The sequence below is a fragment of the Mytilus edulis genome, chromosome 2 (genome assembly GCF_963676685.1).
Source record: "Mytilus edulis chromosome 2, xbMytEdul2.2, whole genome shotgun sequence".
NCBI classification, from domain to species: domain Eukaryota; kingdom Metazoa; phylum Mollusca; class Bivalvia; order Mytilida; family Mytilidae; genus Mytilus; species Mytilus edulis.
In genome coordinates, this window is record NC_092345.1 from 93,448,643 (window position 1) to 93,466,259 (window position 17,617).

The following is a 17,617-nucleotide window of genomic DNA, read 5'->3' on the forward strand; positions in this document are numbered from 1 at the left end:
GGTAAAAATATACTTCCCTCCTGTAAGAGTTTACTAGTTGTACAGACAGATAGATTGGTTATTTGTCGGACTAGTCTACTCTTAACGCAGGGTAGTACACCTAACCTAATAATGACTTCGCGGTTGAGCTAACAAGCAAACTAACCAAAGATAGTACCTTTACCTACACACTCAATGCATTTTGCTGTAATAGGCTTTTTTAGTTTACGTTATAACTCGTAAATATAAACAAAATAGGTATGCATATGTAGTTAAATGATACAAGTTTCAAACAAGAATGTGTCCCCAGTACACGAATGCCCCACTCGCACTATCATTTTCTACGTTCAGTGGACCGTGAAATTGCGGTAAACCCTCTAATTTGGCATTAAAATTTAAAAGATCATATCAGTCGATTGGACTTCAACTTCATCAAAAACTACCTCGACCAAAAACTTTAACAAGAAGCGGGACAGACGGACGAACGAACGGACGAACGAACAGACGAACGAACAGACGGACGGACGCACAGACCAGAAAACATAATGCCCCTCTACTATCGTAGGTGGGGCATAAAAAATGAAATCATAGACATTGTGTCAAGTCTGTGATCTTGAGAATCATAATTCAAAAAATTGAAATGATGCATGAAATAGTAAATCATCAATATAGTCTAAGTCAGAGCATTTGAAGTCAGAAAACTTATAAATACAGGTATCGAAGAAGGGTGTTTGACTTCAGTGTCTAGGAGGTCGTGGAATTCAAAAACCTTGTCAAATTAAATACTTTTCAAAAAAAGTATTTGCAGTTCTTCTGCTAGACAGACGCTATAATCAGTTTAAATTAGAAAAAGGAAGTCAAGTTGTGATACGTCAAATGAATAAACTGCACTGGAAAGAGCTGTTAAATACATCTCATGTTTGCATCCTTTTTTTATAATTTCTTTACATATTTTTCAGTCCGACATCGTTTAGACGCCTCGTTTCAAGAATCTTTCAAATATTTACAGCATTCGACATACATGTATGTACTCGCAGCAGTTGTCAAAATTTAGCATTTCGATAACATTTTGGTGAGAAAATGTTTGTCCTTGTACAGAAATGGACCAATATACATGTACAGATAAAAAAAGTTTAGGTGTAATAGTATATAAAAACTATTTATTGTTATAAATATTTCCAGATATGTCCAAATGTTGATACCGAATACCGAGAAAACTTATCACTTTTGTTTTGTTTTTCTGTTGTCTTTTTCTCTGTCTGTGATGGATTTTCCAAATGCTTATCATATTGATCCATTGCAATAACCCATCTGCACAATGATCCTGCTGCTCTTGAAATGCTCATGATTCTTTCAGTGGTGAAATCTGGATCACTGGTGTAAGTTTTACGAATTCTAGCCATTATACTTGGCTGAAATAAAGTATTACAAAATCAAAGAAAAGTTTGCTGTCTTATTGCAATATAGCATTATCTTATTTTATTTAAACAAGGAACAGAAATATTAAATGTTAATCACATACATGTAAGTTAAGCATGTGTATTGTCATGTGATATTTTGGTACTGCACCTTTTAACAGGAAATTTCAATTTCCCTTGAATTCACAACGGGATGAATTTTAATTTTTTCAATCTTGGTCAAAATCCATATAATTTATGTTGTAACAAAATATTGACATATTTGAAACATGTAATTGAATTGCAAGGCTTAAAATGGCTTTAGATAGATATAGGAAGATGTGGTGTGAGTGCCAATGAGACAACTTTCCATCCAAATAACAATTTATGAAAGTAAACCATTATAGGTCAATGTACGGTCTTCAACACGGAGCCTTGGCTCACACCGAACAAAAAGCTATAAAGGGCCCCAAAACTACTAGTGTAAAACCATTCAAACGGGGAAATCAACGGTCTAATCTATATAAAAAACGAGAAACGAGAAACGCGTATAAATAACACAAACAATCGACAACTACTGTATATCAGATTCCTGACTTAGGACAGGTGCAAATATTTGCAGCGGGATTAAACGTTTTTCTCCCTTTTTCTGAAACAATAGCATAACATCACAACATAGAAAACCACACGATAAAATATCAATTGGAAGGCTTAACTCAATCAAAAAAACGTAAATTAACACACTTTGAACGAATAAAATTAAACTGTATTCAGATTGTTCTCTGCAGAACTATACGAAACTTTTTTTGATACACCAAATGTGTTTTCCCCACCAGCCCAAAGCACAGTATACCATTTATGTTTTAAAGAAATTACTAAATTTTAAAACTTAAAACGTGGAAGTATGGTATCCTCATCAGAAACTTAGTGATACAAACGCAATTCCAATTGCTTTTATTTGATTATAGGGGATACAATGCTATGGTAAATTCGTAGGCTTTATATCCTTTATGATTTCCAGTCGATTTTGAATTGATCCTTGATCTAGCTTCAAATGTATATGACCTTGTTTTTTTCGTCTAGCCCCTAATTGTATATATACATGCGTGTGTTTCATTAGTTGAATAAAACCATTAAGCCATGTCTCTAAATCGCACAGAGTCTTAAAAAGTTTTAAATAAATACAGAACAAAAAAAGCATTGATATGTAACAAATGACAACAATTGAGTACGTGGTCATCTGAATAGGAAGGAAGAAAACTAGCTTTGTTATCACTTCCCCTCGTCATTTCAATTTTGATTAGCCAAACCACTTACAAACTGGTTTATCCTTTCATTTTTTATTTTACTTTTTTTTGCTGTCTAACCTTAATGGTTAGAAGATATGATACATAAAATTCGTTGTAAGAAACGTATGGTTCATTCAAAAATTATTTGGCTGACAATCTTTGTAAATCTTTGTCGTTTGTTTCCCATTGGTCGAGATAACTATAGATACGTTTTAATCCGTATTCCTAGTGTTGTCTTTTGCTAGTAAGCTTACCTGTATGTTCCGCATTTCTAGTGTTGTCTTTTGATAGTAAGCTTAGTTACCCGTATGTTCCGTATTTTTAGTGTTGTCTTTTGCTAGTAAGCTTATCCGTATGTTCCGTATTTCTAGTGTTGTCTTTTGCTAGTAAGCTTATCCGTCCGTATGTTCCGTATTCCGAGTGTTGTCTTTGCTAGTAAGCTTAGTTACCCGTATGTTCCGTATTCCTAGTGTTGTCTTTTGCTAGTAAGCTTACCCGTATGTTCCGTATTCCTAGTTTTGTCTTTTGCTAGAAAGCTTACCCGTATGTTCCGAATTCCTAGTGTTGTCTTTTGCTAGAAAGCTTACCCGTATGTTCCGTATTTCTAGTGTTGTCTTTTGCTAGTAAGCTTACCCGTATGTTCCGTATTCCTAGTGTTGTCTTTGCTAGTAAGCTTAGTTACCCGTATGTTCCGTATTCCTAGTGTTGTCTTTGCTAGTAAGCTTACCCGTATGTTCCGTATTTCTAGTGTTGTCTTTTGCTAGTAAGCTTACCCGTATGTTCCGTATTCCTAGTGTTGTCTTTTGTTAGTAAGCTTACCCGTATGTTGTCTTTGTCTACGTTTTTAAGTCTTTGTAGAAAAGAGTTTGGGTCACTGAGTTGTTTCTGTGAATCTGTCCAAGAGGAACACTTGCCATTTCCTAGAAGTAGACACACTGCTTGCATTACCCTAATAACACCACTCGGAGGAGCTGATAGACTTTTCAACTCGTTCAAGTCTGCTCTTTTAATCTAAAATACATTGAATTGGTATTTCAGTAAAAAGTTGCGTGCACTTATTTTGGCGAGGTGTATTTCTTTTAAATTGATGCTGGTGTATGAACGTGTGAGGCTATCTAAATTATTTTTATGAAACATAGTTTATTTACAAATGTAGATGTTTATTTATGACAGAATATTCCACGTTGATATTTGCGTTAATATCTTGATAATACACATTCATTTTCCAAATGATTGCTTCTGTTAAAAAGTTATACATCTAATATAAAATAAAAAGATGTGGTATGATTGCCAATGAGACAACTATCCAAAAAAGACCAACATGACACAGACATTAACAACTATAGGTCACCGTACGGCCTTCAACAATGAGCAAAGCCCATACCGCATAGTCATCTATAAAAGGCCCCGAAAAGACAATGTAAAACATTCAAACGAGAAAACTAACGGCCTTATTTATGTAAAATAATGAACGATAAACAAATATGTAACACATAAACAAACGACAACCACTGAATTACAGGCTCCTGACTTGGGACAGGTACATACATAAATAATAAGTACTGTTGTATATGAATGTTTTAGCAACTTCAGCATATGTACAAATAAACTCATCATAGCATATGTGCAAACTACAATCTCAGTTATAAAGTAAATAACAAAAATAATTAATTTTCTATGACAATTAAGCAAGGTGGAATGTATTTAGCACACTGCAAAAGCCATTATCCATCAGTTTCACAGATGACGACAGATACGTTTCAGTTGTTGTACCGGCAATCCTGCATGTACCTGGAAAATGACCAACGGAATAAGACATGTCACCTGGTTTGTACTTACATGAGCAACACGACGAATGCTATATGTGGATCAATATCTGTGTACCCTTTCACAGCACCTGAGATCACCCCCAGTTTTTGATGGGGTTCGTGTTGGTCAGTCTTTAGTTTTCAAAGTTGTGTTTTGTGTAATGTTGTTTGTCTTTTCGACGTTTATCGTTTTTTGTTCGTTTTTTTTTTTCTCGTAAATTTGACTATTTCTTGGATATTATTTTTGAATAAGTCAAATCAAAACACAGTTTTATTCACTTGTTTTAATAGTTATTTCCAAGTGTATACCAAACGCATACGCCTCATATCCTTATAAACGGTTTGATTCCATCGGTACAGATAATTTTGGATTTTGTACTTCATAAAATGTTTCAACAAACTTCCTAATGGTATACAATATGTAGCTATTTTTTTACGAAGAATGTCCTAAATTGTGTATGAACAAAACTTGGAAGTAAGTCAAACTTACAATTTCACATTCATAATTTAATTGAAATAAACAGTGAAAGGAATGTTATGTTAAGTATAACTTTAAATCAAACACTGTTACTCATTTATAATAATACTCACACACCTTGTTCATATCCTTCATAACTGAATTTATATCAATTTCTTGGGTTGCCATCATGGGTTATTTTTCCTCTGACTTATTCCAACATTTTGTGACAAAGTTCAGAAACAGCGCAATGTTTCTTTAAAAGTATTATAACTGTATTGTCAAATTTGACATAAGTTATATTACACGTACTATGATCGATGAAAATAATATACGTAGTATTGTATTACTTATTCCATAAAACAATTTAAATGTATTTTGTTTAAGGATTACCACCAGCAAGATTGACGTGTTTTTAATCTCCTGAATATAGGTTTTTTAAATTAAAATATACATTGTATGATGTTATTATAGTTTCTAATTTCAGATGAAGGTTAACATATGTATTAAGAAATATAAAGGCCATTTTTTCATACGTGGACACCTATGAGACGTCCCAGTAAAATTCATTAACTGCATGGTTCAGAAAGAAATCCATCTTTTGTTTATAAGCAAAGCAACAAATGTGTATTCAAAATTAAGATAAAATTTGAAATAAATAAGACGAGTGTACATGACTGAAATGTATTCAGCTGGACTTCTCCAACCAGACAGTAAATCCCATACGACAGAGGGCGTCCGTTTAGCTGTATGGGATGTATAAATACGCAGCCACGTGCGGTCGGAATGGGAACTTTATATCCGATGAATCCGATTATATTCTCCATTCCAAACTAAAAGACAAATCGAAAGAGTTGGTCCTGCTTTGTTTCATAAAAAGAATGGTCGACGAAACAAGTATATTGTCCTAACTATAGGGATGGATACACTTTGGATTTAAACAAAACACATGGTTGGCAATATCCTTTAACTTTACTTTCCGCTAAATAGATGATGTTCTCTCACTAAATAATTCATAATGTGGTGATTATGTTGATCCTATCTAACCTATTGAACTTGAGATAAAGGATACAACAAATATGTCCTATATTTTGATTAACATCTCGAAATTGACAATGAGGGTCGGTTTAAAACAAGACTTCACGACAAAATAGAATCAAAGAGATGATTACAGCTCCCAAATTGTGAACTTTCCATTTCTTTTCCATTTCTATACGAAGTGCTCAACATTCCAGCATCGTCTGCATACGGAGATGTCACACAGTTTACGTGATATTCTAGGGATTGTATTTTCTATCATGATACCCTTGCTAGAGGCTTGCTGCTCACTCAGAACATATTAAATCAAAAGTTTCTAAATTGTGAATTTGGAAACACTACTTTGTAAGTGCTACATGTGAACAGGGTCTTTTTACCCTTCATGTACACCTGAGATCACTCCCAGTTTTTGGTGGGGTTCGTATTGCTAAGTCTTATTTTTTTATGTTGAGTTTTGTGTAAAAAGTAAAAACACAAAAATACTGAACTCCGAGGAAAATTCAAAACGGAAAATCAAAAATCAAAATGCAAAATCAAAAGTCCAAACACATCAAACGAATGGATAACAACTGTCATATTCCTGACTTGGTACTATTGTTTGTCTATTGATCTTTTTTTCTTTTTTACCAATGGCGTTTGTCAGTTTATTATGGCACCACAACGAAGTTGTCCTTGCCATATAGTTGTACCCTGTTGTCCGTCATTCCGTCATTCCGCAACAAACCATTATACGGAGTTTTTTTCTAAACGCTTTCAGATATTGGGCTGATTTTTGGCATGTAAGTTAACCAAGATGAGTTACAGATCAAGTTTAAGGTATGTTCCCCTCGGCTAATTTTGCCGGAATTATACGGGCAATGGACTTTGATAAATTGTTGGAAATCACAGTTATACGGACTTTTTTTCTAAAGGCTTTCAGATACTGGGCTGATTTTTGGTATGTGAGTTACCCATGATGAGTTACAGATCAAGTTCAAGTTTCGTTCCGCTTGGCTAATTTTTGCTGTAATTTTGGGCTTTGGATTTTGATAAATTTTTGAAAATCACAGTTATACGGTCCTTGTTCTAAATTTTTGGTATGTAAGCTAACCATGATGAGTTACAGATCAAGTTTCGTTCCGCTCCGCTAATTTTTGCCAATATTAAGGGTTTACAACTTTGAAAATTATGAAAATCACAGTTTTTTAGACTTTTTTTCTATACGCCTCTAGATTTTGAGCTGATTTTTGATATGTGAGACTACTATCATGTTTGTGTCCACATGAGTTATTGAAACTGCAGATTTTTCAACTTTTTTTTTAGACCGGGCCATTCGTGTCGCTTTGACACATCTAGTTTTTGATTATTAATTTCCCTCTGGTATCTGTTGCCTCTCTTTTAAGAGAAATCATTACAATATAAATATGAAGATGTTGACGAGGGTCAATGAGACAACTCTCCATCTAAGTCACAATGTGTAAAAAGTATAGGTCAAGTTACAGCCTTCAACACAAGTTCTCATCATTTATAGGATACCTTTTGTTGCACGTTGCAAAGCAAAATTTCACACCCTTCGTCCCGATCGTCACACTTTAGAGAACCTTTCTGTTTTATAATTTGTTAATATGGTTTTTTCTGAATATGCAGGAACTATTTGCCATAGGACGATATTTGAATCACATTATATCATGTATGCCTATTTCAGGTCAAACAAGTGAAACTGCGAGCTACTGCTCACTGATGATACCCCCGCCACAAGTGGATAATATTAATAGTGTAAAAATATGCAAGTGTTCGGTAAACAGGAAGTTGTCGAGTGATGAATCTGAAAACGCATCACACGGTATAGCTGACTTATAAAAATCCTGAAACTAAATTTCAGAAATCCTTGTATTGCAGTTCCTGAGAAAAATGTGACGAAATTTTTTTAACTTGGTTATTATGTGTAAAATCATACAAGTGTTCGGTAAACAGGAAGTAGTCGAGTGATGAATCTGAAAACGCATCACACGGTATAGCTGACTTATATAAATCCTGAAACCATTTCAGAAATCCTTGTATTGTAGTTCCTGAGAAAAATGTGACGAAAATTTTCAACTTGGCTATCATGTGTAAAATCAGACAAGTGTTCGGTAAACAGGAAGTTGTCAAGTGATGAATCTGAAAACGCATCACACGGTATGGCTGACATATATAAATGTTGATACCAAATTACAGAAAGGGTGGATGTGTAGTTCCTGAGAAAAATGTGACGAAAGTTTCATGGGACGGACTGACTGACTGACGGACGGACTGATGGACGGACTGATTGACAGAGGTAAAACAGTATACCCCCCTTTTTTAAAGCGGGGGTATAAATAGAGAATGTTAAATCATAAAAAAAACATTCTAACAGAAACATAGGACGATATTTGAATCACAGTGTATGCCTATTTCAGGTCAAAATAGAGAATGTTAAATCATTAAAAAAACATTCTTACAGAAAGTGTAATAATCAATATAGTGGAGTTGTGAGTTCCAGGTTCTAACCCCATACTTACAGAATCTACACATATATATAGAAGGTTTTATAAAGTGCAAAATATATAATTTATGAGATAATTTAAACTATTAGTATTAGTATGCTAGTAGTTAATCATATTCTAAAGCTTCATTCGCACGGGTGTTTACCACTGGTTTTTTTTTTTACGTCAATTGAGATCACAACTAGACTATTAAAGTGGTCTACATTCAAAAAGTTTAGGTACTTCTTAAAAGTTTAAATGTATTAACTCCTACAAGAAGTTTTAATATACCAAGCAGCCATTTTCAATAAAAGAGTTGTTCTTTATCAATTTGACAGCACTATTTAAATGTTACTTCTGTATGTTGCAAATATTGATAAAAATATATCATACCAGTGGCATCAGTGCAAAAAGTACAACTAATGCCTGATTTTAGTAGCCTGGAGTACATTCGAAGTATGTTTTTCTTTAAAAAGTTTATAAAGTTTGACGAAGACAATACTTAAAATCCCATGCAGTAGGAACAAGAAACCGTTCTGGATATTGTTTCATTCCCAAATTAATAGATAAATGAAACATGTCATGATACAAAACATTTTTTTATGGTAGTTGGCTACAAAAACTGTTGTAGGAGTTTTAGTTGGCAATAAAATAGTTACGATTGATTTTTTTCTTCTTGACGGTTTATCAGTTGAAAAGATATCATATGAAGGTGTACATCTGTTGTCACTTGCAGAGCAGAGTAAATACACATGTTAGGAAAGAAACTCGTTGGTGATGTTAATATAATTTGATTAAAACTAAAGGAAAATATTTGTATTTTGATCCTCGTTGAGCAGAATTTTAGAAGTTAAAATCTTAAGAAATGCAAAAAACCGACGGTACATGTTTAATATTTGGTTATACAGCATCTCGTTATTTCTAAAAGGTCAAAGTTCAGGACTGACACACGAACTGATGAATGTTTGTCATTGCTGGTTGAACAGCATATGTATATATATGTTTGAAAACTTTGCAATACAAATATTCCAGTCTAAATAAACTGGTACACTGGTACACTGTTTAAAGACGGGTTAAAATCTTGCCACAATAAAAGGCAGAACTAACATTTGATTATATCTATTATTTGATAATGTAGGAAGATATCTATTTTAAATGCCTTTTCAAAAATTGATCAATTATGTCTACATTTGTCGCCAGGAGACAATTATGTATTCATTTTGTATATTAAAGTTTCTCGGAATATCTTACTATTATTTTGAAAACAATATAGATGTTACATTGTAACTTGTCCTGTATAGTCTATAATTATTAAACCTTTAAAGACCATATATAACTGTTGAAAAAAGGTTTCTGAGTTTCAGTAGTTTTTACTTGTATTTAAAAAAAAAAAATTTAAGTAAAATATCTATTTACAGATATAATTTAGTACGAGTGTTACGTAAAATTCTGCAAATGCATGATTTAATCTTAATTTTATGTTTAACTTTTTATATTTATTATTTTCATTCGATTTTATACAAAGTCCTATGTGAAATATGTACATTTTAAACACAATAACGGCCTGTGTTGTTTTCGATATGGCGGTTGTTACAGTTTGCCAACTCTCCGCCGAGAAAGTTTTTACTCGAATGTATTCTAGGAAATCGACTGAAATGGAATTTAAGTTTTTTTATAAGACATCGAAACTAGTCCAGAATTTTTTAGAAAAACAAAACAGTATCTATGATCCTTCAAGTCATTTATTTTTCATTCAATGTTTGATAATTTAGTTTAAAAATGACTGTTGTCGAGGTACAGCCATTTTATCATATTCAATATATGAAAATTTGCTTTCTTAAAGTTTTAAAAATATGTGTACATCGAGGGGGGGGGGGGGGGTAGGACCTTTATCCCGATCACTCCGGGATCGGATGTTTTTAAGCTCGGGATTTCGGGATTGACCCTTTCGGGATCCGGGAATCCTTTTTTTCGGGACGTCGGGATTTACTTTATTTAAATTCGGGACCTCGGGATTTCGTTTTTTTAAGTCCGGGATTTCGGGATCAGGACCCCTCCTATCCCCCCTCTACATCGTCGAAGGTATAAAAGAATGAAATGTAATAAGTTCCATTGTTATTGGCCCTGATATTGCAAAAATAGTAAAATTATATAAGCCTGCCAAACTGGTCATGTAAATTGTAATGATACATGAGCAGGTTGGTATATTTTGGACACTTTCGTGCAGAGAGGTCACTTGTGATGTCACCATGGTGTCATAAACATGTCCAAATTTACATATTTGACCAAAAGTAACAATGTTACCTTTATACTCTTAGATTCGTCAATTCTAAAAGAAAGAAAAAATACTTTAACAGCGACAACAGTGATATGTCTTTGACCAAGCTTTCTAACGCAAACACTCTGTCACATGCACGCTAGGGACACATTTATTGTAATACCATACACACCACTGAACAAAGTATCGTGGAGAGTGTTCATGGCAACATCAAGGCGGACACTGTAACCATACTATACAACTCCCAGAAGGTATACCATCGCCAATACTTCTATACTCCATCCGTACCTAGAAGGAAGAGTTGAAGGATAGATTTTACAATAGAAGTTCGACATCGATGGCCCAGACTTGCTTCGTACACTATTACTTACATCTCCAATGAGTATGCTAACTCCAGAGGCAATTCAAACTGCCATAGTCTTAGAGGAAGGTACGGACACTACGTATCAAACTCAACCACCAGGTTGGAGCAAAAGAGAAAGAACAACAGCAGATTCATCACTGCAGCAATAGGTCAATTGGTAAAATAGTTAATGAAATAGTGAACTTGTGGTCTCCTGAATGAATTGAGATGAATAACTCAAAACACCATTATAAAACTCAAGTGAAACCTTTTCCTAAAAATTAAACATTAAAAAAGAAAGCGTTAAAATCATGTGATTATGGAACTTCAATAAGAAGCAATAAATATGTGACTATAGTATTGTTTTAGAGCTTATCGATTGATTACCCTATACTTAACATTTCCACTGTCGATATAGTACTAGAACGTGTCAAAGATGAAAGTGAGACTTAAAAATGAAATTAAGACTTGATGAAGGCATTTACCGATAACACATTTAGACTGATATACGTCGGTCACTACTTCCGATGATGATAATAAATGCCCAAAATCAATGAAAAACTTGTAAAATATATGATAATAATAAGGAGATGTATGCTTACCATTGCATGAGCTAATTACATGTACCCATGCAGCTATATGTATGTTCAGAGTAAATTACAACTATATGAAAATAGATGTTTGGTCCCCTTTAAAATATAGGTTGATGGCTTCAACTTATTTCAAACGGTCAATTTTTTTTTTGCAACATTTCACATATTTTTTTATTCTTACTCGGGATTGCTATGTTGAAATATTTAACTCTTTCTAACAATACTCTCTTGATAACTTCCTAATTTTGAATAAAGATAACTTCAAGATTTTCTGTCAGTTTTATCGTACATTATCTGTGTCTTATGTTTAAAATGTAACCACACCAGTTAGTATACTGTTTACTTGGGAAATTATTCAATCATGCAAAATTATTAGATTGTCAATCATGTTGATATGCAATAAACACCAGAAAGGTTGTACTGGGCTTTTCATTTATAAAACTAAGCATAGAAATGTGGCATGATTGTCAATGAGACAAGTAACTATAGACACAATGACAGAGATGTGAACAATAAAGGACTACCGTACAATATTCAACAATGAGCAAACTTACGCTATACAAGGCCCAGGTATTACAAATGTGAAAAACATTCAAAGGAGAAAAACAATATCCAACCATGATCAAATCCAAGCTATGCGGGGCCCTGGTATAAAAAATGAAACGAGAAAAACAATTTTCTGATGTATAATACAACAATGAATCATTAAAAAAACCCATACCAAACAGCAACCAACAAAAAAACGTTGGACCACAGCGTTGATCCCGTATTTCCATTTTGATAAAAATTTCCATATAGACTACTTTTTACCTGATTAAATCAAATATGAAATAAAAAATATACCTTCATTTGCTACTTTTTGAGTAAAATGTGGTCGAAATTTTGTATATTTGCTCAAAATTCGGATTTGTGGCCGTATTTTCCCTTTCGGAAGAAAGACACCCTTTTTTTTAAAGATAAACACAAATTGTTTTTTGTTTAATAATTTGTAATTTCTGTATTTTACAAGTATCCTAAAAATTTATACATTTTTTATTCAGAAATAACTCATATTTATCAAATGTTCATGAACGTAAAAAAAAAAACATTATTTTTTGCTGTATATTTAACAAATTTTAAAAAATTGTACTATTTACGTTTTCATGAAAATTGCCACACATAATCTTCTCGCGTAATAAAACCAAATGGCAAGTTAAATTGATTGTCAGGTCACGATTTGAGGTGTCGAAGTGATTATATTATGAATTCTTTAAAACCGCCCACAGGCACTTGTCTCAGATTTTCCCCCATATATACAATTGCCTAATTATTATGAAAAAAAATGACAAGTACCTGTGAAATCACCAATGAAACATAATGTTTATACTCGTGTTTATATAATCATTGTATTATGATGTTTGCGTAAACCCCTGAGGGTTTACGCAGTATATATTGGACGAGTGATGTAGTCTTTCGGAACACCGGATGTTAGTCGGAACACTTCTGGTCTTTCTATGACCACCTTTCAAATACATGCGCAATAGCTATGACCACCTTTCAAATGCATGCGCAATAGCTTACAAATCTGTTGAATATGCATTAGCATCTTAAGTTGCTATAGAGATATTTTACGTATGATCTGAAATTTATTATGATATAATATTTTCTTGCACACGATTACAAGCTGCTAATATTAACCTACATGCGTAGTATTTTAATTAGTCAAACGATGTAACAGCTGTGTTTAGATATGAGATACGATTTCATGTAAACAATGCGCTTTATATTCTGAACGAGAATAATTAAAAATAAAATCTTTAGAAAGAGTTTTAGTAGCATTTTATTTTAGATTTTACGTTTAGTGAAGATGTACATGTTGTAAAAAGCAAGCTATTTATTTTTTTATACTGAAATTAAAGGGAAGTCTTTCTTGCATATGATTAAATTACAGTTATTTTTTTTGGTTAAATATTGGAACTTTAATAATAAAAAAAATGGTTATTAAAAATAAAATTAAATAGATATTGAATATGAAAAAATAAAATATTTTGAACGAGAACAATTAAAAATAATATCTTTAAAAAAAGTATTAGCACTTTTTGAATTTTTACGTCTAGGATAGACCAAGGACATGGAAATATAATCATAAATACGTGCCTCAAATAGGTGTAAAAACGAGGATTTAAAAAAAAAATCGTTTATTGAAAATAACGTTAAAATTCATTATGAAAGTTATGTCCGTATTTATTTTCATTAATATTGCAAATTTAAAGTTATTTTCTTTGTTTAATATTGCAACATTATTTACTTTTTTTAATAACCTCTGAATCCTTTTCGTCATTAAAATGCGACTGATAAGTATAGATATTCAATATGAAGGGGGAAAAAATAACCGTGACTGAAATCTAAATCAAAAATTTATTTTTAGCAGACTTAACCAGGTCGGCGATAAGATATCGAATATAAAAAAAGAAGATATCGGGTTTGGTGTCAATGAGACAACTATCTGCAAGAAACCAAAATAACACAGAAATACAAACTATGGGTCACCGTACGGCCTTCAACAACAGGCAAAGCACGTACCGCATAGTCGGCTATAAAAGGCCCCGAAATGACAATGTAAAACAATCAGTCAAAAAAGAAAATTAACAAAGTCCATATCATCGTATGCGTAACTTAGTTGCTCACCAGAGGAACTTTACGCAAGCGTTTAAACACGCGTTCCATAAGTTTGAAGTACGTCGAAATGCAAAGGTATACGCTTGGTGAACGCTTTTACTTCAGGAAAATTTTAATGGAACATAAAAAAAATCATTCAGCTTAAGCGTTTGTCAAACGTATATATGTTCCAGACCGTATGAGTATTTGGACCGTACGTGTACGGTCTGGACCGTATGCGTACTTTTTCAAAATACGCATACGGTCGGACCGTACGCGTACGGTCTGACTAATATTAAGAAGTTGGTTAGGTTTATTACATACAAATGTATATATAACAAGAATCAAAATAACTTCTATCTCAAATTAATATAAAAATTTCAATTATAGTAATTGAAATAAAAACTTAATATTTTAAATTAAAAAAAAATCACGCTTATTTAATCTGTTAATCACCTGTATTAAGCATGTCAGTAATTCATTAATTTCAGCCAAGTACATGTATGCTCATTGAAATTCTCGGAAGTAAACATAATGTGGGAGGACAATTGTTGAGGAATATTTAGGAACTTTACAAAAAAATGCATATGCAAAGGAACATGCATGAAAATGTAAAAAATATATGACGTTCCTTGTGGAAGCAAGTATCACCTTGGGCCAAAGTAACACAAAAGGATTCACGGATATAAAATCAAACAAATATTCAATTTCAATTGTTCGCTTATTCACTTTATCCATCTCATTTTAATAATAACAATTTGTATAACTAATAATAAGGATTTTGATAAATATTTGTTTGAATTTAACCCATATGATCCCAAAATATGTATTGTCAGCTGGACCGTACGCGTATACTCATACGGTCCGACCGTACGCGTATGTTCGGACCGTACGAGTATACGTATACGGTCCGGACCGTACTCGTACGGTCCAAATACTCATACGGTCTGGAACATATACATGTACCTGTAAACTGCACGCACATAATATACACGCTACACGAGCGTTGAAAACGCTACAGATAAGTTTTAGACACGTTAAGGACACATTGCATACAAAAATACTCGTCGCCTTAAAGCTTTCATTTAGGAAAAGAAGTCCGATACGGGTGAAACTTCATCAAACCTACAGAAGATATTACACCCTCTCTAACCATGCAACATGGGACTAGACATAGAAGTACAGGAACTACTCACATTAGTTTGAGCTGTACAAGATCTACAAAAATATCCCGCCTGCCTCAAAGGTGCATATAGGATCGACCATGGTCCAGCACTAATGATACAAATACCAACCAGAGTTACAATGACGTGGAAGTAAGTCTTTAAAGGCCACCGAGCGGCCTCCAAAAATGAAAAAAAAACTACTATTTAGTCGGCTATTAAATGCCCCGACCATTAAGATTTAAAAACAAAAATCAAACAAAACTAAACAGCTTTATTGATAACAAAATAATTTACGAAAACAACTTGACCGACATGAATTATGAACAACAACCACTGTACTACATGTTTCTGGCTTTAGAATGGACATTGGCACATAAACAATGTGGTGGCCATAAACCCAACCCTCCCAAATGAACCAAACCTTAAGGACAACACATCGCAAGAAAAAACTGTAAAATATCAGTTGCAATTCGCGTCCCTAAAATTATGGGTACGGTGCACAATAATCACTTACATAAAAACAATAGACACAAATCACTGAAATAATCGCACTTACCGAAAGCTATTTCAAAGCTAGTGAACATGTAGACGAACCAGTGGACATAGACGGACTGGTAAACTTGTAAACAGACGGGCGAATGTGACAGACTTATTGACAAACATTCACATATAGACAGACCTGCAGTTGGGAATGTAGGATCGAAGACCAGGAGAAACGCTAAGGTACGCTTTACGCACACCCAATACACGCTTTAAGCTCGTTGTGCACACGATACAGATATGATTGACAGGTTGAATGCATCAAAATTACTAGCGTTTTGGTAGCGTGCATGATTTTTTTTACCTCGGCCGACGTACGTCGGATCTATACGTTGATGTGTGAAGCCCGTATTACATTATTTAAACCACTAAACAGGCAATGTCAGTTTCTAATTCTTATGCACAACAAAAGTAATATAAGACAATACATCTTTATTAAACAATTATCTAATATATATATAACGCCAAACAAGCATTTGGGTTTACGATTGCATTTCTTTTTTTAAAGAAAGCAACTTGTTTTGTATCTTGCCTGACAAGGGCCCATGATTGGAAAATAAAATAATGTCTATATCATGTTTAAAAAATGCACATTTAGCAAAGCCGTTTTAAAATGAAAGCAATTTGACTAATTTCCTACTTTAGAAAAGAAAAAGAAAGCAGTTTAAGAAAATCTTTTATGTGAACTATCTAAAAATCTTATTCCTTTTTTTCTCGGTATATTCTCGTCCCCTTATTTTATTTATTATTACCTATATGGAGCCTCTCTTCATTACCGGAAATGAGCGCCGCCTAACGATAAAAATACGCATATGATGAGTCTTGAACCGTGGAAAATAGAAATGTAAAACCGGTAAAAAGTGATATCAATAGTTATGGCTGGTACCATTCATGAAGGGCCAGAATTTGGCATTGGAGACTTTGTTCTCCTCCACGATGTCACACTGGAGGCCTTCATGGATAATTTAAAACTCAGGTAAATATATCATTTGTTTTGGGTCGTACACCTGACAGAGTGGCGCGAGTAAACCTGTACAGGTTATATTTTTATTAACATTTTAGTAAGAAATTTAAATTAAAACTGTCTGTTATAAGAAATGCCATAGACCTATATTTTTTTGATTGTTTGTAAATATCAAGCACAACGACAGTCCCGTACTATGGTCCGAAGACCTTATCGACCGGTTGGTACCCCTCGCCCTAAATTATAAGACCCACACAGTACATCATACATGTACTTTGGAGATCCTGATTTGTCCTCATTTATGGGTATAAAATCACTTCATATTTGTACAGTTTGAAACATTGGGTTGCAGTGACAACTTTATTAATACTTGTAGTGCACTTTCCCGTAAATTTCCTATGCCACAAATTCTGGCACAATGTTTATTTATGATGTCATTGAAGAAAAGCTAACTGATCTCCTGCATTCGGAAACACTTAGGTAGTGGTATGTAGAAAGAACCAATTGTAAGATGATGTCTGTTTACGCCATGTAACACTGGGTAAAAACAAAACCCTCAAGATTGGTGTATGGGTAATATAGCTGCATTGCAGAACTGCCATACTTACATGTATAACATAACAGTATCCACATACATGTAGCATG

The 17,617-nt window shown here is 33.5% G+C and overlaps 2 protein-coding genes across 6 annotated transcripts in view; one reads left to right on the plus strand and one right to left on the minus strand.

Moving 5' to 3' along the window:
• Positions 1 to 1,119: 1,119 nt before the first annotated feature.
• Positions 1,120 to 5,294, minus strand: LOC139513473 (dynein axonemal heavy chain 7-like). Its single transcript, XM_071302022.1, has 3 exons — positions 5,069 to 5,294; positions 3,485 to 3,676; positions 1,120 to 1,391 (listed from the first exon to the last, which is right to left on the minus strand). The coding sequence occupies exons 1-3, from the start codon at positions 5,120 to 5,122 to the stop codon at positions 1,146 to 1,148; spliced, it is 492 nt and encodes a 163-aa protein (XP_071158123.1). The 5' UTR covers positions 5,123 to 5,294; the 3' UTR covers positions 1,120 to 1,145.
• An 11,477-nt stretch (positions 5,295 to 16,771) lies between these two features.
• The window catches only part of LOC139513474 (unconventional myosin-Id-like), a 47,986-nt gene continuing 47,140 nt past the window's right edge, over positions 16,772 to 17,617 (plus strand). For 2 of the 5 annotated variants that reach the window (XM_071302024.1, XM_071302025.1), the window contains exon 1: positions 16,800 to 16,984. In XM_071302024.1, coding sequence (XP_071158125.1) covers positions 16,884 to 16,984 — 101 coding nt within the window. In that variant the 5' untranslated portion in view covers positions 16,800 to 16,883. Of the gene's footprint in view, positions 16,985 to 17,617 lie in introns of all 5 variants that reach the window. The other 3 variants (XM_071302027.1, XM_071302028.1, XM_071302023.1) reach the window with 3 other exon arrangements.